Genomic DNA, 24,082 nt, shown 5'->3' on the forward strand with positions numbered 1-24,082 from the left:
CCATTCTTCATGCAAAGCAGCTTCCAGCTGTGCAAGATTCTGGAGAGGGGGTTCTCTCAACCTCACACGGCGTCCAAGAAAGTCCCAGATGTGCTCCAAAGGATTCAAATCGAGGCTCATTGCTGGCCAAGGTAATGCCATGATAGCCTCATTCTGGAGATGTGCGGTCACAGCACGTGAACGATGCGGCCTGGCGTTGTCGTCCATGAATATTGGGTGAGTAGCCAACGGATGGTTGTCAAAGTGAGGCACGACAACTGGATGGAGAATATCCCGGATGTACTGCTGATCATTAAGATGTCCTCGGACAGTCACCATTTGAAGTTTACAGTAGTGTGAAAGACAAACCCAGATCATAACCGATCCTCCACCATGAGGAACAGTAGGGTGGATATTCCTGGGCACGTAAGCAGTGTTTTTATGCCCCCACACTCCCATTCGACCATCTGTAACATGGAGAAGGAACCTGCTCTCATCTGACCAGTGGACCCTCCTCCATGTCCTCAGGTTCCACTGCCGACGGGCCATACACCACTCCAGACGTCGTCTCTTAAGGAGATCAGACAGAGCAGGACGTTTGATGACTCTTCTGATCCTCATACCAAGTGCCCTAAGGCGATTTCTGTAGGGTAACCACAGGCGCTTCAAACCTGAACTTGTGGCAAAGGGTTCTCGCCTTACCAGACGTGCCAGGCTGCGATCATCACGGGCCGTTGTCTTCCTGGGTTGTCCAGGCCTTGAACGATCTCTCACATCTCCTGTCATCTGATGTTTCGGACAAGTCGGCTGATGACCGAGTGACTGAAGCCCAGTTGTCGTCCAATAGCTTTGAAGGACATGCCTGTTGCATGTATGCAAAGTCATCTCCTCGCCATTTCAGTATTTATTAATGGAGACAGTTACAAATTTGTCTGCTTTTATACCCATAAATTGCATATCAGAGAAACTGAAGTTTGGGAAAAGTGTGGGTTGTATGCTTCATGTGCACAAGGGATGCGTTGTGACGAGTGCAAAGGAACTGAAACACCTTTTTAGACTACTAGAGATGTGTTGTAATACAGAGATATCATTCATGTTTAACGATGGTTAACAGTTGCTCTACTATCATGAAATATATCAGGGGGTGCTTAATTAAGTTCCAGGTGTATATATATCCATACATGACACACTTATAGTCTATATTTGTCCAGATCTGATTCTCTCATCACAGTTAGAATGCGGCCTTCTGGTTGTTCACAGAGGTGTACTTTCCCATCGTGTGTCCATGTTGAGTAGATCTTGTGTTGTTTTCTCAGTTCTCGTGTCATCTTGAACAAACAGTTCCTGTGTTTTGTGAGGTCCTCGTTGAGTTTGGGTTTGAGGCTGAGGCCTGAGTGAAAAGCACAAAAGTTTGATGTCCTTGTTGCAGATAGATTCTTGAACCACATGCTGCTTGCACCAGTGTTTGTTTACATAAACTCACACACCTCCTCTAACACGTTTTCCGGTCCTTGCCACATCTCTATCCAGCCAAATCAGCGATCTGAATCTACTGAGTTCCAAACTTGTGCTGTCCACAGTCTCGTTCAACCATGTCTCCGTAAAGCACATGAGACACCTTTCTCGAAACTCATACATATGCTTTACACAAGCCTCAATTTCATTTATTTGGTGCCGTACACTTCTGACATTTGTTGGGAGAGGGGGTCTCTACTTGTGGGTTCTCACCTTTTGTCAAATCCCCGCTCTCTTTCCTAGTTTGGACTTGGAAGCGTTATTACCTTTATCACTATTACTATTGTTGCATGAACATTCCGGTTGCAGGTCAATTTTCAAATGAATCCAAATTGAATCCTTGGAATTGAAGAAGCTGGTCCTTCCCAAAGCAAAGCTAGTTGTAATGGCCCTAACGGCCATGATGGTTGTCCCAGACGCCACTAGTCGCTAGAAGTAATCTGTTGCAAAAACCAGGTTACTGCCAGTGCTGGGGCAAATCCATTTTTGCTTATTTATCTTCTCCATGGTTTGAACTTCAAAACTGTATACGTTTATGATGTTAACTCATCTGAGATAATAATAACACAATCTTTCTTCTGGAGAGCTGTAATGATGAGTGCCACTACGGTGCGGAGAACTATGGAGAACTTTTAAAATAAAATCTTTAGAGACTGTGTCAAAAGCTTTTTCAAAGTCAATAAAAATCAGAAGGCCTGGTTTCTTTTTCTTTTTCAATTCATATATGATGTCATACATTAATCTAACATTATCACTTATACATCTACCTGGTATAAATCCTACCTGATCTGGATGTATCTGTGTCTAATGTCTTTTTAAGTTGATTTGCAATGCATGTGCTTATAATTTTGTAAAAGGTATTTAGGAGAGAGGTTGGCTGCCAATATTTCAAGTATCTTCTATCTTTGATTTGTTTTGAAATACAAGTTGTTACATTGCATGATAATTGACCTTTATCAAAGACTTCATGGACATATCTGTATACACAAAACTTTATGTCATTCTGAAACCATTTAAAAAATTCAACTGGAAAGCCATCTAAACCTGGATTCTTATTATTTTCATAGCTTTAACTGTTTCAGAGAGCTCCTTCATTTCTATTGGTTCATTCAGATTATTTGCAAAAGAACTAGTGAGAAAGGGTTATTAGTGTCTAAAATGTTTTGTGATTCACAGTCTATATTATAAGCAGTGTTGAGTTTATGATAAAATTCCTCTCGTTCATTTAGAATAGCCTTTCCATCAGTCAGAAGTTCTTACTTTTCATATATTAGAGAATTGATAAGCTTATTAGTATAATTTGTTTTCTAAATGACATTGTTTTTTCCCCCTCTTCATACCATTGAATCCTGCTTCTTATTTGTCTACCTTTTTCTTCCTCTTCTTTTATTTTCTTAAGTTCTGACATATTTTTAGATATTTTTGAGAACATTTCTTCATTAAAGCTCTGAAAGTTTTCCATAATTTCATCTTCTAAAATTTTTATATCTTTTTTCTAGCGAGATTGATTTACCTCTTACTTTCATAAGAAAAGTTTCCATAAAAAGTTCCAATTGTTTGAGTTTATATTTTCTAAAACAATCTGTCTGGCTTTTGAATTGTTTATATTTTTGTAATTCTCAAGATCAACATCAGAATTTAGGACAAGGTTTTAATCTCCACATACAATACATTATCAAACTCATTGATGATATTAAATAATGAATAATGAGGGTCATCTTGGTTAGGTCAAAACACAGTAGCAAGGGTGAGCCTTATACCTTCAATAGTAATATCAGCTATTACCTTATTTTCCATCTGGATCTGTTTTACATTTATGAATATCTAATTCAATGTTGTTATTGAATAAAATGCAAACATCTCTTGAGTTTGAAATGTAGGGAGCAAAGATACTTTTTAACCCCCATTTGTTTCTCATAATATTCTGATCCTCTTTTTTGATAAGTATGTCTTGAAGGCACATAATAAAATATTTTTTCTTGTGCCATAAATTCATTACTTCTTTTCGTTTTGTTTTATGGGCTAGCCCTTGACAGTTAGCAGAGATTACTTTGATATAATTAGAAATTATGGGAGATGAATAAGATAAAGCTTCTGTTAACTTAGATGAAGTACATAATCATGGTTACGTCTACTGAAGAGAAACATTTTTCAAAATATAAAGAATTAAAGCATTTGTTTAAAAACATGAACAGAAATACTTGTGGCATTCTTTTTAACACCCTCCATCCTTACAAAAACTATTTCAGAATAATATATTCTGCCATTCAAATATAAAGTAATAAACATTTAAACATACACTTAGTCCTAACTGAAATTTCATCAGCGGTATCAAAGGGAAGTAGCTCATGATACAGAGCTCTCTCCGAACACCATGTCATTTTACGAATTTTTAAGTTTATATTGACCGAGTTCAGAATCTGAACATAGTAGTCCATCTCCAACACAATAACGCTGAATAGTCAGGGATACCTGGTACAACAGTCCAGTGAATAGTGACTATCCCCAGCATCTTCAGTAACTCACGACAAGTGGGTTCCGCTTCCAGGGAGTCAGGAATACCATAAACCAATAAGCTGTTCCTACGGTGGTAAAATAATCGTGTCCAAATTTTATTTTCACTTCCTTCTCAAAAGTTGCTTTAGTTCGAGTTTTAGCTGGTCAATATCCAACTTGTTTTTTTTAATTTTTGTGCATTGAATTCAACAGTTAAAATTTCATCAGTTTTCTGTAGAAGTTTATGAAGTTCAATGTTCATATTGTCAATTTTGTCGGATAGTTTGCAGGTTTTTTTACATAGAGATTGTTGAGTGAACAATTTCATCTAGTCATTACTGCTTTCCGACATGGCTGCGGTTAATGTAGCTCTTGTATGAATATAATTCTCCAAATTTTGTACCTGTTGTTTAGAATTACTTGTATTTTCCCTTTTATTGTTCCTTGACTTTGGTTTTGTGGCCATTTACACAGGATTTAGTTGGATTGGGCTCAGAGACCATTTACACACATTCTGCTGTCATGAGCACCACGGGAAGTTTTTACATGACGCTAGACTTAAAAATAATTCTAGGTGATAGGGATAGAGTTAAAATGAACGTAATCGTCAGAATGGTAGGGTTTCCTGTAGACTGTGTTTTGGATCTTTTTGATGGGGTCCCTGGTTACAAGGACATCTAGAAAGGGAAGTTTGTTATCAGTCTCTGTCTTCATGATGAACATGATAATGGGATGCTTGGTGTTGAGGTCACAAAAGTGACATCCACCTTCCTTTGCCTCAGGTCGAGGAAAGTTATAGTGGTTGTGTCAGTGAGGGCTGCCTGGGCATGAGTGAAATTCTTTAATGGTGCCTTCTCTGCCATATTCATCAGATTTAGTACCAATGAGAGTCTTGCTAGCAGCCAAATACAAGTCATTTGGTCAAAGTCCATCCAAAACATGATACTAGTTCTGAAGAAGATCTTCAAAGTTGTCTGCTCCACAACACAGGTCATATGCTAGTTTGGCAACAATTCTTTTCTCAAACAGATTGCCCAGCACATTCATAGGCAGGCATTCCAAATTTACACCTACCATAAACCCTAACATAAATGTTGTTTTTGATGAATGAGATGAAACATTTCAGTGATTTTCATGACAAAATGGGGTTGTACATACTGATGAACTTGGAGTATGGCATTACCATCTCCGATAGGGCCTGCAAGCGTAAGACCATGACGTTCCCATGGGTGATCAGGAAGGCTGGTGAGGTCATGTGCCACATACACAATGACAGCACCTTTGTCAAGAAATTTATCACATCATAAGCCAAATGTCCCTGCTTCATGGAACTATGCCAGGTAACATGAAATTGCCTGCTACATGTCATCAAACTCTTCTGGAAAGAATGGAATCAACTTGGCTGACTGGGGGCATTTAATTCTAATTTCTTTCCAGGATGACACTGCCCATGCATCATTGCAATTTGGTTGCGTCTGTGTGATACAGGAGCAAGTCACAGCAACGGCTGCAACAGTAGCATTATTCAAAGGTTAGACACAGGAACTGAATCTAACGGCATACCAGTCCCCCAGTTGATGTATCAGTCTAACATAACGGCGGAATCTGTGTCAGAGGTTAGTGTCTCAGAGGGCATAAGACATCAGATTAAAATCTTGCTCTCCTGTTAAATTACCTTCACCAAAGACAACAATGATTTTTGCACTCTAGCCGATGTTCATGGGAAAGAAATTAGAATTAAATGCCCCCAGTCAGCCAAGTTACTTTGATCCCTGTGGCACTTGTAAAAGTAATAGACATAGGGAGACTACCGACCAGGATCAATGATGATGGTGATATATCACAGAGTGAATATCTTATATTCCTTCCTGTTGAGAATGAATGTTAAACATACTCATTAAGATATCCCATGAACTTTGACATTTGTTCTATAGTGTTTATTAAGAATGAATTTGACATAGATGGCATGTCTACTTACAATTTTAAAACTCTTCCAAACTGAAGTCTGTCTATTCGTCCGTACTGTTTCTGTGTCATGTACTTGAAATGCTGAAAATACATTATACAATAAAAGAAAATTTAAGCATCAGGAAACTTTACATGAAACTTTATTTTTCTATGATTTACTGGTGTTGATTGATGTACTTCAATAATCCAGGGTGCATAGATAGTGAAACTGAACATATAAGATATGTCATCTTTTGTCTATTAGACTGTAGCTGTTTAATTCTACACACCAGTTATCAAATCTACATTACTGCACCAATCAATGATAAAATAAGTACCCCAGATGTGAAGGAAATGCCAAATGAGAACAACTGATTGCGATATCTTGTGTATTTTCACCAGACCTTTGAAGGTACAGATGTTTTTGCTGAAGTTGCATGCCTCTGAAGATGAGATGATTATCACAAGTGATCAATCAACGTCTATGTGACAGTTTGTACAACCTTTATTCTTCTAAGTGACAGTGAAATGGTCTCTTTCATTACAGTAATCATAGCAGTTGTTAAAATCACAAACACTAATGAGATTGTACATGCTCATGTCATGTATTTATAACAGTTCCACTAATGAAAACCATTGAAAATATACATACGTAACCAATGTATACGTTACTAGAAAGTACAAAACTAAGAATTCAAAACTAGATGATAAGCTTTTGGCTATACCTACTTCTTGTGGCAGCAGCAGTAATCGAACAGGTATCGAATATGGAGTCAAAAGTGGAAGATTTTCGGTCAACATTCAAGGAGGAATTCTCTGAACGTGTGTCTAGAGTCAAAGAACAGTACAAGCAACTGTATACACTCAAAGAGAATCTTCCAGAACACGAATTTATACTGCAGATGGACTTTGCAGAAATTTTTTCTTGTAGATCTCTTGACGAAATTCAAACAGCCTACTGGAACCAAACCTAAGTCACATTACGTCCAGTGGTTGCCTACTGGAGGACTTCAGAAAAGTTTTGTCATAAGAGGTTTGTCATTATTTCCGTTGAGGTATGACACTCAGCCAGTACAGTCTGTGCCTTTATTGAGAAGTTGCTGCCTGCACTTTATGAGATAGACAGGGATGCAAAAACAATTCACTACTGGACTCACTCCCCCTCAAGCCAGTACCGGAATCGCTTTCTTTTTGAACTTGTGGCCAATCATCAGGAAACTTTTGGGATGAACGCCCATTGGAACTACTTTGAGGCAGGCCATGGCAAGAGGCCGTGCGACGGCTTAGGGGGTACCACCAAAAGGATGGCCGATGAGGCCATTCGACAGGGTAAAGTTTCTATACAAGAGGCGAGTGAATTTTACCAATGGGCTCAGAATGGGCCAATGAAGGAGGTCTCATTTCACTATGTTTCAAAGTTAACTTCTCAAGAGAAGCATAGTCAACTCAACTCCAAGGTAATAAAACCAATAAAACAGACAATAAAACTCCACGCCGTAGCTGAAGGGTCCAACATGCTTCTGAAAACAAGAGAGACATCATGTTACTGTCCCACACTGCAGCTGAAGGGTCCAACATGCTTCTGAAAACAAGAGAGACATCATGTTACTGTCCCACATGCCTTTCTGGTGATTTCTGTAACACCTGGGGTAACAATTAGTAAACGGCCTGCAAAGGAGAACATGTCAAAAAAAGAAGCTAAATCTGCTTATGTAACTACCTCTACACAAAGCCCTCCTGAGTCTCCAGATCATCCATCAGATGTTCTATACTATGCTGCATCTGTCTCACAGGATGATACAGACCTGCCTCCTCATGATCAGACATCTTCAGATAGTCCATCAGATGTTCTATCCAACGCTGCATCTGTCTCACAGGATGATACAGACCTGCCTCCTCATGATCAGACATCTTCAGATCACCCATCAGGTGTTCCATCCAACGCTGCATCTGTCTCACAGGATGATACAGAAATGCCTCCTCATGATCAGACATCTTCAGATCGCCAATCAGGTGTTCCATCCAACGCTGCATTTGTCTCACAGGATGATACAAACCTGCCTCCTCATGATCAGATATCTTCAGATCGTCCATCAGATGTTCTATCCAACGCTGCATCTGTCTCACAGGATGATACAGACCTGCCTCCTCATGATCAGACATCTTCAGATCGCCCATCAGGTGTTCCATCCAACGCTGCATCTGTCTCACAGGATGATACAGAAATGCCTCCTCATGATCAGACATCTTCAGATCGCCAATCAGGTGTTCCATCCAACGCTGCATCTGTCTCACAGGATGATACAAACCTGCCTCCTCATGATCAGACATCTTCAGATCGTCCATCAGATGTTCTATCCAACGCTGCATCTGTCTCACAGGATGATACAGACCTGCCTCCTCATGATCAGACATCTTCAGATCGCCCATCAAGTGTTCCATCCAACGCTGCATCTGTCTCACAGGATGATACAGAAATGCCTCCTCATGATCAGACATCTCCAGATCATCCATCAGATGTTCTATACTATGCTGCATCTGTCTCACAGGATGATACAGACCTGCCTCCTCATGATCAGACATCTTCAGATCGCCCATCAAATGTTCTATCCAATGCTGCATCTGTCTCACTGGATGATACAAACCTGCCTCCTCATGATCAGACATCTTCAGATTGTCCATCAGATGATCCATCCAACTCTGCATCTGTCTCACAGGATGATACAGAAATGCCTCCTCATGATCAGACATCTTCAGATCGTCCATCAGATGTTCCATCCAACTTCGCAGCTGTCTCACAGGATGATACAGACCTGCCTCCTCATGATCAGACATCTTCAGATCGCCCATCAGGTGTTCCATCCAACGTTGCATCTGTCTCACAGGATGATACAGACCTGCCTCCTCATGATCAGACATCTTCAGATCGTCCATCAGATGTTCTATCTAACTCTGCAGCTGTCTCACAGGATGATACAGACCTGCCTCCTCATGATCAGACATCTTCAGCATCAAATTCTGCGAAAGCATCCAGCCTCTGTCATCTCCAAGTTGGTGACTATGTAGCTGCTATCTACGAGGGTGAATGGTATGTCAGGAAGATTGAGGATATTGATCATGAAGATGGTGACTACGAGATAACTTTCATGCAGAAAAGTAAGGGGCTGTTCAAATGGCCTGCCAAAGAAGATAGGCTATGGGAAGATGGTGCCAACATTATTTGTAAAATCACGCCATTGGTGCCCACTGGTAAATCAAACAGACTGTTCAAACTGAAGCAGTGTGATTTGGACAAAATACAGAAGATAATGTAACCTTTTGAGAGTCCGGTGTACATACGTTACATTTTCCCGTTACATACGGTACTAGTCGAATGTTGACTGGTCATGTTACTAAAGATTAGTTATTCATTTATGAGTTCAGTTTTGTGTTTTACATTGCTTTTGGATTAAAAAAACGTTTTTACTTCTGTGTTTTTCTCAACTTTTGCCACATTTATGAAGATAAGTATTGATTACCTTGATATTTTTTACTATAAACAGCTAAATAAGAAAAGATAGAATCCCGTAATCCTGAGAAAAGGTTGTTCAGGTGTTTTAATTGATGTTTTAGGTCAGAAAAAGTAAGACGCTTCATGATGAAAATCTTAATTAGTGACCAGTACATGGTATTGAAACAATTGAAAGTTGGGCTACATACGTTACTGTTACGTGTAACGTGTTTGTACTGCAAAAAATGACTGGTAATTTTCATGAGTTTTATGTTGTTGCAACTGGCTATCGATCAAGTATTTTGCTACTATTTTTTTTGTCTACTATGCCCAAAGATTGTTGGCAAATCTAGTTATCAGGTTTGATTTGAGATCTGTTTTTGCAATTTGTTGGTATTTAAAAAAAAAAAATCTGATTAATAATGATTAACAATGTGTATGTCAACAGACTTCTAAAGGTTTGAGCAGACGTGTATGTTACTAAATAGCCAAAACCATGCGGATTATTTGAAAGGTTACTCAAATAATTCATTACATTGTAACTTAATTCTCTTGTCAGAAAAAAACTGGTCACGTAGGTATCAGATGATAATATTTTATCATGCAAGGTGCCACATTTGCATACCAGCTGTATGGTTATTTGTAAAATGGTATGGCTGAAAAAGTGATATGTAATAGACCATATGCCAAACTTTCTAAATAAACTGTTTTCGCTCAGATTTTGTGTATTTGATTTTTGACTTATGACGCTTACCCATTTGCACCTCATTAATGAGAACGGGCGTATAGCCAGCTGCCATCAGTTAAATGGCAGGCCAGGGTATTTCATTACGGAAAGCGATTGATGATCTTGATGAAACAGATATTTTTGAAGGCTGCTGATATTGTGGGAGGTTGCCTTTCCAGCAAGGACATAGAAAGTAAGTACATGCCTCATATTGTTTTTTAAGGAATTAATTTTAATATTACCCGTAACTTAGACTGTATGACTAAAATGCTATGTGATATATCAGGTATGTTATCAGCAATGGCCAATCTTATTTTCTGAATGGGCCAACCTTTTGAAAGTACCAGTAAGTGTATGCCATAGGGCCCAATTTCAATTCCTGAATAGATGTAACTTCAGAGGAAGAGATATATTAACACATCCCAGACAGCATAATCATAGAGTCCAAGGGTGCATGGTCAAGCCATTGATCACACTCTTGGCAATGAATATGTTTTCCTACATAGCTGTCATGGTATCCTCCCAAAACTTCCACAACTTATAACAACATTTCTGGTTGACTGCACACACTTTAGCATACTGATTACCTCAGTCTGTAATGGTTTAACCCATTAATCAGTAATGAATACATGCAGTCTTTACCCATTTTCTACATGACAGGGACATCAATAAGTAAATCTTTTGCCTATTACATATTCTTTAAACATTCTGAAATATCTGACTGACAAATTTCATTAAATTATCTTTTAAAGGAAACATATAAAACTGGCTATTATTAAAACTGTCACTAATACTTCTTCTTCTTCTTCTTCTACCATTATTGTGTCACTACCATAACAATTAATGCCAATATCCATAACATAACATTATTAATTTCCTCATTTAATTAAAATTGATTGATCTGTTTATGTCTGGATTTGGTGATGCCAGTGTATGACATAAGGCCCGTCTGACCGAGACGGGTTCGATTTCAGATGGACGGTCAAGATTTACAGCTAGCCAGCCCGATGGTGTGGTAAAAAATTGAGATGTTATATACACCTGAGTCATATCTTGGTGTCTGGTCTGGTTAAATCCATTTTGGACTGGTAACATTTTGAAGTTACCAGCCCTGATGTCTGGCTGGAGGTTTGACTTATTTCATACACTGGTAGTGCAAGTATGTTTGGTAGTAGAGCTTCAAGTAAGCATAATACAATTCATATTCTCATTTTGATTTTTTTGCTACATATTACTTTTTACTATCCATATGGTGAAACATAACCAGTGTCATATATATATCATATGTGCACATAACAGTTTTGCCTAGCAACCATTGTTTCTGTATTTCGTCGTTTGTGATGTCATTAAACAATTGAATGTGGCGTCAGTGAACAGAACAGTCACACTTGCTTATCATGTTTTACAGCAATCATGCAAAATTATAAATATAAAATTTAAAAACCCATTAGCATTAAAGGGACACTGATCCAGAGCGATTAATGTTTCTCGCCAACAGTCTATTTCCGAAACCAAGCTGCAGGTTGGTCGGTACCTGCTCACTCGACCGTGACGGGCCAGAGGGACTGGGCTACTGTCCACCTTGGCAGAATTTCTTCAACCTAAACAGTAGGACATTAGGAAGGGTGGATGCCCATTATTTGAAAATATCCCTGGTAGGTCTTGTGTGACTGTAATAAAGAATCCCAGCAGTGTAAACATTTTCAGATTTTCTAATGCCTGGATGGTATAATAACTGATCAATTTTTTTTTACCTCGATATTCAATCATGTCATGTAAATATATGATGTTTATTACCTATGCTATATATAAACACACATTTGATGTATTTGAATCCGTAAACTAAACAAAACAACCCCACCTTGTCATTGCTAGAAGAATCTAAACATTTACTTAGGTAAATAGGTATATACAGCAAATGAGTATGTGTATTTCTTACACAACAATGCAGTTCCGTTCGTATCCTCAAAACTGTGTCGGCCTATAAGTTTTTGTCAGGCAATCAAAATTGCATGCAATACAGCAATTACTACTCCCTTTCTGTAACCCGTGTTTTGTGGTAAACCTACACGTTATTTGTCATCATTCACTTGATGGTCAGTTAAAGAATTTATAACAGGTATAATTAGTGATAACACCACTCAGATTACCCGACAAAGATTCCCATTTGGCATTTCCCGTGTCTGGAGTTATTACTCAACATTATAAATTAAGGTCTGATGTGGTAAATGTATTACATCTTATGTAATATGCACATGGAAGTGCAGCAAGAGGCGTTGTCAGCTGAGTTACAAAAACAAACATCGATCAAAGGATTAACCGATAACACGCTGATAGATTAATTGCTTTTATCTTGCACAATGGATTTGTCAAAAGGTGGGCGTTGATGCAGATGTATGTAGATTTAACTGATCTATACTGAATACACCCTGTCGCAAAGTGCCTGTGTAAAAACAACGTCCTTCCTCCCTTCCAAGGATTAACCGCCAATACATTGATTGATTGCTCATTATTGGCTAACTAAATTACTTTGTTAAAGAATGGAGGATATCATGCAATTAGTTGCTAGGTGTGCTATCTTGGGTGACCAATCAGAAGCTACACCAATGTGAAAAACCTGAAATGATACATCACTTTTTCACATATTAGACTGTTACAAGACACATGACATGGTGCAGGATTCTTTGTCAGCTGAATGTGAATGGCATGTCGTTCCTTTATGTGGATATTGATGGATACATTCCTCGAACAAGGTAGGATAGCCTGACATTGTTGCTGTAACTTTAGTGTGTTTTAATTCTAATATTTGCATTTTGTTTTTATTCATTTATTGTAGCATTATACAGAATCATTGTTTTCACTGTAAAGTGTAATGATACAGACAACATACCGGGTACACTAGGTTCACTTTGGGCGTGTGTGTGAAATAATACATAATCGACGTTGGCAATCTATAAAATGTCTAGATATTACAGTCATGCTATAAATTCACAATAAGTATAAGCAGATCGTGTGCATTTTATTAGGTTTGAAAATGCATACAAATATGATAATAAACTAATGAGGATTATAAGACAAAATATAAAGACGAACATTGACTTCATTATATTTCAGTCCCAACATTTTTCACCACTGGCAGATGGTTAAACTTCATAGGTTTTCATTTGTTATCAAATTAATGAAGATGTAAAAGTTACCGAGTAAAAAAGATTTCCTCTTTGTTGATCAATCTATACTTATACTATCAATTGCGCATGCGGGTAGCACAGCAGAGGTCACGAACCAGTCAAGAATTATGGGATATCATCTGGGTACTCACGGGAGAAAAACAATAACAAAAGCAACAACCAGTCCATGGAAATTGCTCTGGATCAGTGGCCCTTTAAGCTTGCATAATTTATGCTTTGGTATATTCAGAATACTGTGAATGTATTCAACAACATTTCAAGGTTAAACAAGAAAACAAAATTTACAATTTTTGCTTTCATGAAATATGCAAGAATGTATATCATACTTATCTCAACTAATTGCTCTCTTCTCTACTAAAATCTCTACTTTGCTAAGTCAGGTGATATATCATAATCTGTTGTTTCAGTTAAATGGACATCCTGGGCCATTCTATTACCTAAAAAGGGGTGATGAGTTGTTGTTTTAACAATGTGTGGTAGTATTGGGATGGGGAAGTTTTGAGATATAACCGCTGTCATGGCTGCCAGAGAGCAGATATTTTCTTTTGGCATTGTTTCCTCCTTAGTTAATGGATAATACACATCACTGATTTACCTGAGTAAACATGTTGATTCTTTTCTTGAGTACATTACACAGAAGCGCTTCAATCTGAAAAATCAAGGATAATTAAAATGTCATTGCATCAAAATGGTATCAATTTGAAGAGAAAAATAGAACTGTATAAGCATTTCCCTACTGCTGATAAGAACTAGAGGTGTTTGTGAGTACTAGCAAAACTCAAATGCCACCATCCTCGATAATCTCCAGGGTATACGTTCCGATAAATCTCCACTAAACCCTGCATGCATCTACGGCTCGAGCCGATGATTTTCTTACCTCCCTTTGCTGGCTCTGCATTCTCACAGTAGCCAATCAGATAAGGCGCCGTTACAAGAGAGCTTGCCAGTGTCAACAAAGATAGCAATCACAGCCGCGAAAGATTGTTCACAGTGCGACTCAGATTTGGGGGGAAAACATACAGACAAATTGACAGGTCTGAAATCTTAAAAAAATATATGCAAGAACTCCTTCTACCGCTTTCAGAGTACCTCTGCAACAATATATTATTATCTTGCCAAGTTTAATCGGTTAGAGATTTAAAAAGCGAAAGTGAGTTGTGATTGGTACACTCAATTTCCCAGCGTAGACACCTGATTGGATAAAAAGCCAACCAAGGGAGGTAATAAAATCATCGGCTCAAGCCGTAGATGCATCCAGGGTATAGTGGAGAATTATTGGAAAGTTTACCCTGGAGATTATACGTCTGTATGTGGCATCTCATCCTCGATAGACGTATAACTCTGGATGGAGGATAATGGCTAAACATGAGATTGTTTCATGGTAATATTTTAGTAACACAAATATACCCATGCTGACTTTGGAAATGAATGCTGAAACTGTTGTGAATAATAGCACTTGTGCCAAATTGTTATTGTGTGATATTTTAATTAAAAACAATGTACACATCTGAGACAAATCAATATCCCAGTTGAAAAACTATAAATCAAATGTTTGAGGAATATTTCAGCTGATTAAACAAGGAAAATACCAAACAAGACTGTCACTGATCAGGCACTAATCCGCAAGGATTTTTTGGCCTCAAGATGACTGTATCTCCCATACCTCATAATAAACTTATAATAGCTGTAGCACTGAAATTCAAAATGAGCACACTCCAAGATATTTAAAGATTGACTCCAGTGGATCCCTGCGATCAGTGTGAGAGCTCTCGCCCAAAACATCCAAAAGTGATGGTTGAATAACACTTGATGAATTGAAAGACACCCCAAATGTGAGTTTGTGTATATTCAAACGATATTTCTCCAAAAAGTGTGAATAAAAGACGTTTTTTCACATTCACACCTGTAATCAAGATAGGTCTAAAGTGGGCCTGTGCAGTTCATGCACCTTCACCTGTGTTGTCACTCAGTGCTACCTGACGACATGCTCACCAGTGAGGTGTACACTTACCGGTAGATATTTACATTAAAAGCATGGCTCCTAAAAAATCTGAACTTGCAGAAATAACCCAAAAATCTTTCAGATATCCAAAAGGCGTTGTCAGAAATGCTGAGCAAGTCGGATTTAGAGGCATTAATTACTTCAGCGATGGACACAGCTGTACAGTCGATAAGAAACACCGTCAAGGCAGAACTAAATTTAAAAGGTGAGCTCATTGATGAACTCGGAATTGACCAACTTAAAAACTGAAAATTGCAAGCTGTCTGTACTGCTTAATAATCAACAGAAAGAAAATTCCGAATTAAAGGCCCTCTGTGAACAATCAATCCGTTGGTCAAATGCAGCATTCCGCTGGGCTAATAAAAACAAGCAACACTTGTGAAAAAATAACATTAAAGTGTTCAACTTTACAGAAACCAAAGATGAAGACTTGTTTGATACTTTCTCACATGTGCTCAAAGAGAAAGGTGGTGTTTCTGTTAAAAGAGAGGAAACTGTGGCAATTCATCGCACTGACCACGCAGACAAAAGTATCACCAAGCCTGTGCTAATAAAAACTCATATCCCCAGAAGTGAAAATGAGAATATTTAGGGCAAGGAAGCAACTGAAAGAAAATAAAGCTTTCAAGTTAGCCGAGAGTCAGCATCACAAGAGCGAACGTGATGCTGATTAACCGTCTGAAGTCACACCCACGCATTAACAATGCATGGTACTTCAATGGTAGAGTGTATGGTGAATCAGTGGACAGGAAGAAGTATAACAACCATTCAACGATGTGGACACTGTTCTTGGTAAACCTTGACCTCGGGTCTTTTTCACACTGACATTTTACAAACGTTTGACTTTATTATGACAAAGACTTGAAATCGTATGTGTCTACTGTTGTCCTCGCAACGTTTCTATTTCTTCATTGCTGTTCAATCTTAATATTGGGCAATATTGCGGACATCTCTCAATATCGTTAATTTATTTTTCTCGTTTATAAATTTTATTTCTCACTCAAAGCTTGAGTTGCATAACTGGCATATGTAGAGGAGACATTGCTCTACCCATCTACTAAACCAATTACCCCCACCCCACCCCACCCCCTTCAAAATTCCTGGATCCGCCCATGAATGATGTAATTGTAAAACAGTATGTGTTTTCAGCTTTGCCCGCATTTTTGTCTTTCTCTCATTTTTATGTCTTCATAATCATTGTAAACGCATATGGGACTATTTGTTTACTTTAAGAATACATGATACATTGATGTAAGTAGCTCTGTGCTACTTTTCTTTCTCTCCCTTTTATGTCTTCAGATAATCATTGTAAACTAACTAGATAAGCATAAGTATAATGCGTCAACTGGGTGTTTACTCCGATTGTGTATTATATTTTCTTCACCGAAAACTCTTTTGTCACAGTTGGTTATTTTATGAAGGCATGCTGGACTTATTTGTTTACCTTATGCATGAATGATACATTGATGTAAGTAGCTATGTGCTACTTTTCTTTCTCTCCCCTTTTATGTCTTCAGATAACCATTGTAAACTAACTAGATAAGCATAAGTATAATGCGTCAACTTGGTATTTTATTCTCCTCACCGAACACTCTTTTGTTACACTTGGTTATTTTATGAACGCATACGGGACTTTTGTTTTACTCTATAAATGAATGATACATGGATGTAAGTAGCTCTGTGCGCATTTGGGTTTAGGCTATCCGTAAGTTATTCTATACTGCTATATCGTGACATTATGGTTAGTTCATTACCCAAGACATACGTATTAAGTTGGTCTTACCAGTTTGTAGTTTACTATCTATTCTTAACCATATTGACATTTGTTCAGAAAATTCCAAAATGCATGTAGTTACTTTTAAAAAAAAATAAGTTTCACTATTTTATTTCTTGTCTGCGTAAGCAATATGACAGGATTCGTTTGTTTCTTCTGGTTGGTTGGTTACTTACTTTTGTTGTTTTTTTGTTTCACTTAACTTTTCACTTTTGTCTTTCATAAGTCTAGACACTCATTTTGCAAGCATGTTTCTGTGGTGAATATTTATGGCCCAAATAGCGACTCCCAAAATTTCTTTGAACAGTTACCCGGAATGGCTAGAACAATTACCAGGTGCCATTATTTGGGCTGGCGATTGGAATGTTGTAAGACTATTTGTAAGACACATTTAATTATAAGCATAGGAACAACCAAATGGCGAATAAAAAGATATGTGATAAAAAAGAAAAAAAGGGAACTTGTCGATCCATGGAGAATACTAAATCCGGAAAAGAAGACAAGAAGTAAATTGAAACAAGGTCGCTTAGAGTTTTTTCTTATCTCAGAAGACATTATGTCTCTCGTCAAAAGTTGTTCAATAGATTTAGTTATAAATCAGACCACTCATTTATTACCCTCAAGTTTAAATTACATCCAATTGAACGGGGCCCTGGATATTGGAAATTTAATTCTTCCTTTCTTCGCAATCTTGACTATGCACATTTGGTGAAATAGACTATAAAGGATACTATAGGGCGAATATAAGACAGTAGATGAAGCCACTTTGAGCACCCCGCATGTCTACTCAGTTAATGATCAGCTTTTATGTGAAATTATTAAGAATAGCATACGGTCTGAAACAGTAGCTTATTCAACGGCAAAAAAGAAAAACACTGATAAAGAAGAAAAAGTACTAGAAAGAAAAATTGATGAAATGGAAACAATTTATAACTCTTTAGGGAACGATGAACTTAAAATACTTTCAGATTATACAGAAAAAGTTGAAATAATGACACAAGAAAAAAAATGGTGATTTCCAAAAATTTCCAATTTGCAAACATCGTATTTCCAAAAATTTCCAAAATTGGAAAGATGATGTTTCCAAGGCTTGGAAATTTTTGGAAATTTAGGAAGGATTTTACCACTACTTCTTTCAATTTCTCCTTTTCCCCAAGGATCCCCGGCCCATGAGTGTATGGCATTGTGTAATCATAGCTTTCGGCCGTGGGAGCCGTGCCAATTAACACTTATCAGAGGGGTACACAAAGCCCGCAGTCTAGATTACCAGTTGTCCGACTTCCATTTTTTGTGGAAGTCGCGGTAGCTGAGTTGGTTAGGAGGCTGATTTTGTGTGCTGGCGATAGGGTGCCTGACTGAGGGTGTGAGTTCATATCCCGGATGGTGCTCAACTCAAAAAGTACTAGAATTTGTGCTTTACTAAGAAAGTGTAATCCCAAATATAACACATGTTCCATGAGTGTATAGACTGAACTATTTGTGAATCTTTTGATCTGTTAGAGTTCTTATTGTTGATAATGTATCTTGCATGTGACATATTTATTCATGAAAACTGCAGGAATACGACATTCATATTATCCCTTTGTCCTTGATATCAATGCAACTGTGTTTCACGCGTGAAGTGATAATTTTTTTAAAGTTGGGATATAGAGTAGGTGTTTACTATTAAGCGTCCTATCGACCAACTAGGAACCAATTCTATATATTAGTTTAACTTCACTCATCTGCATTCTTCTTGTTCTATGTGTCAAAAATTGATGATGACTGTTCTATTTACCGCTAGTATGGCGAGCATTTTCAAAAGTCAGTTTCAAGTGTATGTTTTAGTTGTTATCCACAAACGCGAAAATGTGTTTAATTTCAACTCTCCCACCCCAGCCCTTTCAATGTTCGTATGAATACAAATTCCATACACCTAAGCTATATGGACTATATGACAGTGACTGACTGAGTGTATTACATGCCATGAAAGTGAACCCGTGCCATGGCATAATGGGGTATTCCGTGAAGTAGGATTTTGTTATTACAGTATAATCTCGTTCATGTTGCGTCGGTGTTGTTGTTATACGAGGAATAAGAGACTGGGTGCTATAAAAATCTGAACTTGTTTTGAAATGTGATCGAATTTACTGAGTTAAGCTCACTGAGATTATAATGATACTTATTCATGTGTTCACTCAAGCGTCTCACGGGATGATACGATCTACGTCTCATGAGAGTTATTGATTAATCTACTAATATCTAACAAAGTGCTAGAGTTTTGGGTGACCTTCGTAGGGTCAGTAATAACTTGAAATAGGTCATACATGATTTGAAAATTATGTATCTTATTATTACTTGGGGTGTTGGCATGGCAGATTTTAGAAGATCGCTAAAGGCCCTCCAAATGATAGTTGAGATATATTTCACATGATATGTTTCATCTTCTGATGATTAATTGTGGCAACACCAAATATATTATGTCATGAAAATGTCAAATTCAGTTTAGGCTTATATCAGTTCTTTACCCCTTCAACTTTTGTATCAACCTTGTGCCTGTTAAAACATTAACTGGCCTTTGTTCGAGATCACCAGGTCCTGGAGGTAATCACTCTATATATTTACAAGTCTACTTCATGGGAACTAATCGTAGTAGAATACATTCTCCAATTAACACCTGTCACAAGGGAGGCCATTTGAGTTTGTGCTCAATAACGGTGTTATGCAATGGGCGTATTCACGAAAATCTCATTAACTTGTCAATAGAAAAGTGGTTGTGTTGTCCAAACATGTGCGGATTGAAGCAGATACTAGTACTCAAATGAATTCCCTTTTTACTGAATCATAAGTCTATATAGATTAATGTGATCATTTACAAGCAAAACGTTACAGAATGTTTTAATAAAACATTCATTTTAGATCAAGGTAATCAGCCCACAAGCTCACAGATATGATTCCAGAGACAAATATACATTTGAAAGATTCCAGTTTATACAAGAGATTAATTTCATAATAAGCCAGCCAATGGAATTTATGTTAATATCCCAGTTACAGTTATTTTGAAGGGTCAGGTCTAGATGCTTGCGATTATCTATGTCTTGAATTATCACACCGCTCATTGTGAGGTCAGGCTGGATGCATTCTACTCAACTGTAAAATAGGTTTGTCGTTGTGGTGACAATTATATACGTTTGAAAATGTTAAAACCTGCAATGATAACACGACGCCATGCCAATAGCAACTCCATGCTTGTTTGACAGGTATTCTTGTCGATGCATAGAGTAAGGGTTCCCATATTCATTCTTGTATCATTATCGAGGTTAATGGTACGTTAGACATTTGGGTCAAGGTAAAAAGCGTTTGATGTTTTGACTACGGTGTTGTTTTAAGGGATTCTACAAGATGAAAAAACGTGTTCACTCAAGAAAAGAAATAAGACATGTATACCAGACTACCAGTATGAGATTGAATCCATGTTAGTGAGTTCACACAGTCACTTTGATTTATAAATTAGTTCACTCAAGTTGTGAGGTATTCATTTTATTGCAGAAACTTGCTATAAGAACTTTGGAAATGACAGTTTTCACCATTATTTCCACAAATTCAGTTGTGCTAAATGCACAGTTAGATGAAGTTTCTTCCTACTTTTCGTGGTTGATGATATCTATGTGTAAGCGGTTACGGTATATGTTCATTCTGAACAAGAGGGAAGGAGAGAATGGATCTCATGGAGATGCAGTCAGAAAGACTGCAGAGCAACAGTCTCAACATTGAACGACATAATCTCTACAACGAAGTCAAGGAAAATCAAATCTCAAATAGATTGTAACAAAAATAACAATTTTTTTTTTAAATGTAAGTAGTGTTCCTAGCGTTATGTTAAAGGTCACATGCAACGTAAAACACAACTTTGCAGATTCTGATACCTTTCGGTATGGATTTACTGAAACAAATCATCAAAATGCAAATTCAACTTATAAAGTTGAAAAATAATCACGATGACAAAAGCGATAGGTTCAAGCTGGTGGTTGTCAGTGAATACTTTCGGTGAAGGCTTTGGTGTGAGCTATTTTTTAAATGTTTAGTTGATATTTCACAGGTAGCGAGCTTTTATGTTATGACAGTATATTACCAATTTAACTGTTTATATAATTTCATTTGTCTATTTCACCACGTTATTCTTACCGAGTCACTTTCTCAGTTCGATACTTAAAAGCAATGTCTTTATTTAAGCGTTGACAGAATAGCTAACTGTGACACAGATATGTCGTTATCGCAGACAAGTGTCTGTTTTATTGGCGCCTATGTGTCTGCCTGCCTTTCTGCTATTGACAATGTTCAATACACAGCTTCGATCACTGACCACATGCAATTTGAACTTAACACCTATCAGGCTATACACCATAAACAAAAGCGTATTGATTAATGGCGTTAGGTCTCTGTCACATTATGTAATTACACAGACAGGCAGGTGTGATACTTGTACACATGACATGTTATGATGTCTGTTGATTGCAAAATGTTATACACAAAAAATGAGGATGTATTTACAAAATCCAACATCTTGGTATATACACACACAATGAACCGTGAGGGCGTCTGCAAATGAACCAGCCGTTACACTTGAGTGCACACCCACTTTCGCTCTGACTGGGTTCGGTATCCCGGCTGCTTCGTTTCTTGGGAAGTAAACCCAAGTACAAAATATTGCAATTTTGATTTTTCGCGATTATGCGCTTATGATTTTGTTTATATGTTTTTTCATAATCAGCAATGTATATTATGTCATGAATAAGTGATAATTGTGTTTTAATTATGTTTGATTTTTGGTTGCATGTGACCTTTAACAATATGATTTATCAAGAACGTTCAAAACAAATTTGCTTGTGTTAGTGCTATAAACTTCTTATAAGTTTGTATATATTATGTTTTATATATTTGTATTTGTGGAGTATGCGAGCCAGCGCCTTAACCACTAGGCTACCCAAACCATTTGTTTCAACTTTGAACTACAGTCATGTTTATAAAAGCTTGCTGACATTTGATTAGAGATAATTTCTCCGGTAATTATCAAGTAATTGTTTTGTTGGTAAATACATTGAGTCTGTAGCATAAATAGTAATTGACAATTATACATGTACCCTACCCCAACCGCCTCGGTATGCTTTGAAGAAAATGTAAATTTGTGTAACATATTTTTGTAAATTTGTACATGGTATGTTTTTATGAAATTTAATCTTTCTCTGTCTTCTTGGCAACATATGTGCAATCTGGAAATTCTTTTCCGAATATAAATAAACATCAATTTTAAGTATGACACTATCCGTTTGTTTTTGGATCCTTTCATTTGCATGAAAGTCGGGAGTATTAAAGTAAATTGCGTATAATACAATACCATTTTCATCAACATTGCTATGTTGACCATGGAACACTATCAAGCTAACATCAACTTGATTTCAGTGTTATATTATGATAACTTCCTTATTCACACAATCAACTAAATCCAACACAATACAAGTTGCACCGCTTAAGCAATCCACTCCTTTGATGATCTCCTCGGTGCATTATCGCGATAATGACATCGCGAGATATCGAACGAGCCTACAGCTCAGCAGGAACAGAAATCGTGACAATTGTTGTGAAAATGAAAGCTGTATGTTTATCAAAGTGAATACATTTTTTAAGAAACCAAATTATTCATCAAAGTATACATTAAAATCAATATGGGTGGTACTTGTCCTCTCTGTAATGGTAAAATAACTGGGTGGCTTTTGTCCTGCTCCCTTTCCGAGTTACAACTTGTTTTCATAGACGATTCTGTCGTAATTGCCTGGTGTCGCTGGGCCTTATTTGTTCGAGACCAGTCGCTAGTGATAGTGAAAACTATGATCAGCCTCGCTCATCTCGGTTACGGTTAATTTTTTCAACCTAAACAGTGCGACAGTAGGAAGGGTGGATGCCCATCAGATGCCGTTATTTGAACATTTCCCCGGTAGTTCTTGTCTGATTGTATTAAAGTATCAAAGCAGTGTGGGCTTTTGTGGGTTTTCTAATGCGTGGATGGCATATTGACTCATCATAATTGATCCCATTTCTGTGGGTTTTTTACCTCGATATTTATTCACGTCATGTAAAAATATGACGTATAATATTAAAAAATGACATTTGATCCATTTGAATCCGTAAACTAAACAAACCCACTTTGCCATTGCTAGAAGGCTCTGAAAATTTACTTAGGTAAATAGGTACATACAGTTATAGCACACAGCAAATGCTTATATGTATTTCTTATGCAACAATGAAGTTCTGTCCGTATTCTCAAAATAGTGTCGGCCAATAGGTTTACACATGCAATACAGCAATTAATACTCCCATGTTTTAACCCGTGTTAGGTGGTATAAACCTACACATGTTATTTGTCATCATTCACTTGATGGTCAGTTAATGAATTTAAAACAGGTAACACCACTTAGATAACCCGACAAAGGTTCCCATTTTGCATTTCTTGTGTCTGGAGTAAATACCCAATATAATATACATCGATCAAAGGATTAACGGATAACACGCTGATTGATTAATTACTTTTATCTTACACAGCCGGATTTGTCAAAAGGTATTGTTTATGTATGTAGATTAACTAATCAATACTGAATACACTCTGTCGTGTCTGTGTCTGCGAAAAACAACTTCCTTCATTCGAAGGATTAACCGCCAAGACATTGATTGATTGCTCATTATTGGCTAACTTAATTACTTTTTTTGTAAAGAATGGCGGACATTATGCAATTAGTGGCCAGGTGTGCTATCTTGGGTGACCAATGAGACTATATACCTATGTAAAATACCTGAAACGATATATCACTTTTCGTGAACATGTATTAGACTGTTAAAAGACACATCATTTGGAACAGCTGCAGGTGAATGGCATACGGCTCGTTTTTGTGGATATTGATGGATACATTCCTCGAACAAAGTAATAGCCTGA

At 37.4% G+C, this 24,082-nt stretch overlaps 1 protein-coding gene and 1 long non-coding RNA gene across 3 annotated transcripts in view; one reads left to right on the forward strand and one right to left on the reverse strand.

The window, feature by feature from the left end:
• Nucleotides 1-24,082, reverse strand: part of LOC124285238 — a 290,116-nt gene that overhangs the window by 103,616 nt on the left and 162,418 nt on the right. For both annotated transcript variants that reach the window (XM_046721444.1, XM_046721443.1), the window contains exons 8-9: nucleotides 13,938-13,991; nucleotides 5,969-6,039 (exon numbers count right to left, since the gene is read on the reverse strand). In XM_046721444.1, coding sequence (XP_046577400.1) covers nucleotides 5,969-6,039; nucleotides 13,938-13,991 — 125 coding nt within the window. The remainder of the gene's footprint in view (nucleotides 1-5,968; nucleotides 6,040-13,937; nucleotides 13,992-24,082) is intronic.
• LOC124285241 lies at nucleotides 9,433-11,280 on the forward strand. The gene is made up of 3 exons (XR_006900766.1): nucleotides 9,433-9,444; nucleotides 9,515-9,519; nucleotides 11,085-11,280. It is a non-coding gene; the product is annotated as an uncharacterized LOC124285241 (long non-coding RNA).

The sequence above is a fragment of the Haliotis rubra genome, unplaced genomic scaffold (genome assembly GCF_003918875.1).
Source record: "Haliotis rubra isolate DU_JTF1 unplaced genomic scaffold, ASM391887v1 Scf356, whole genome shotgun sequence".
In the NCBI taxonomy this organism is placed as follows: Eukaryota; Metazoa; Mollusca; class Gastropoda; order Lepetellida; family Haliotidae; genus Haliotis; species Haliotis rubra.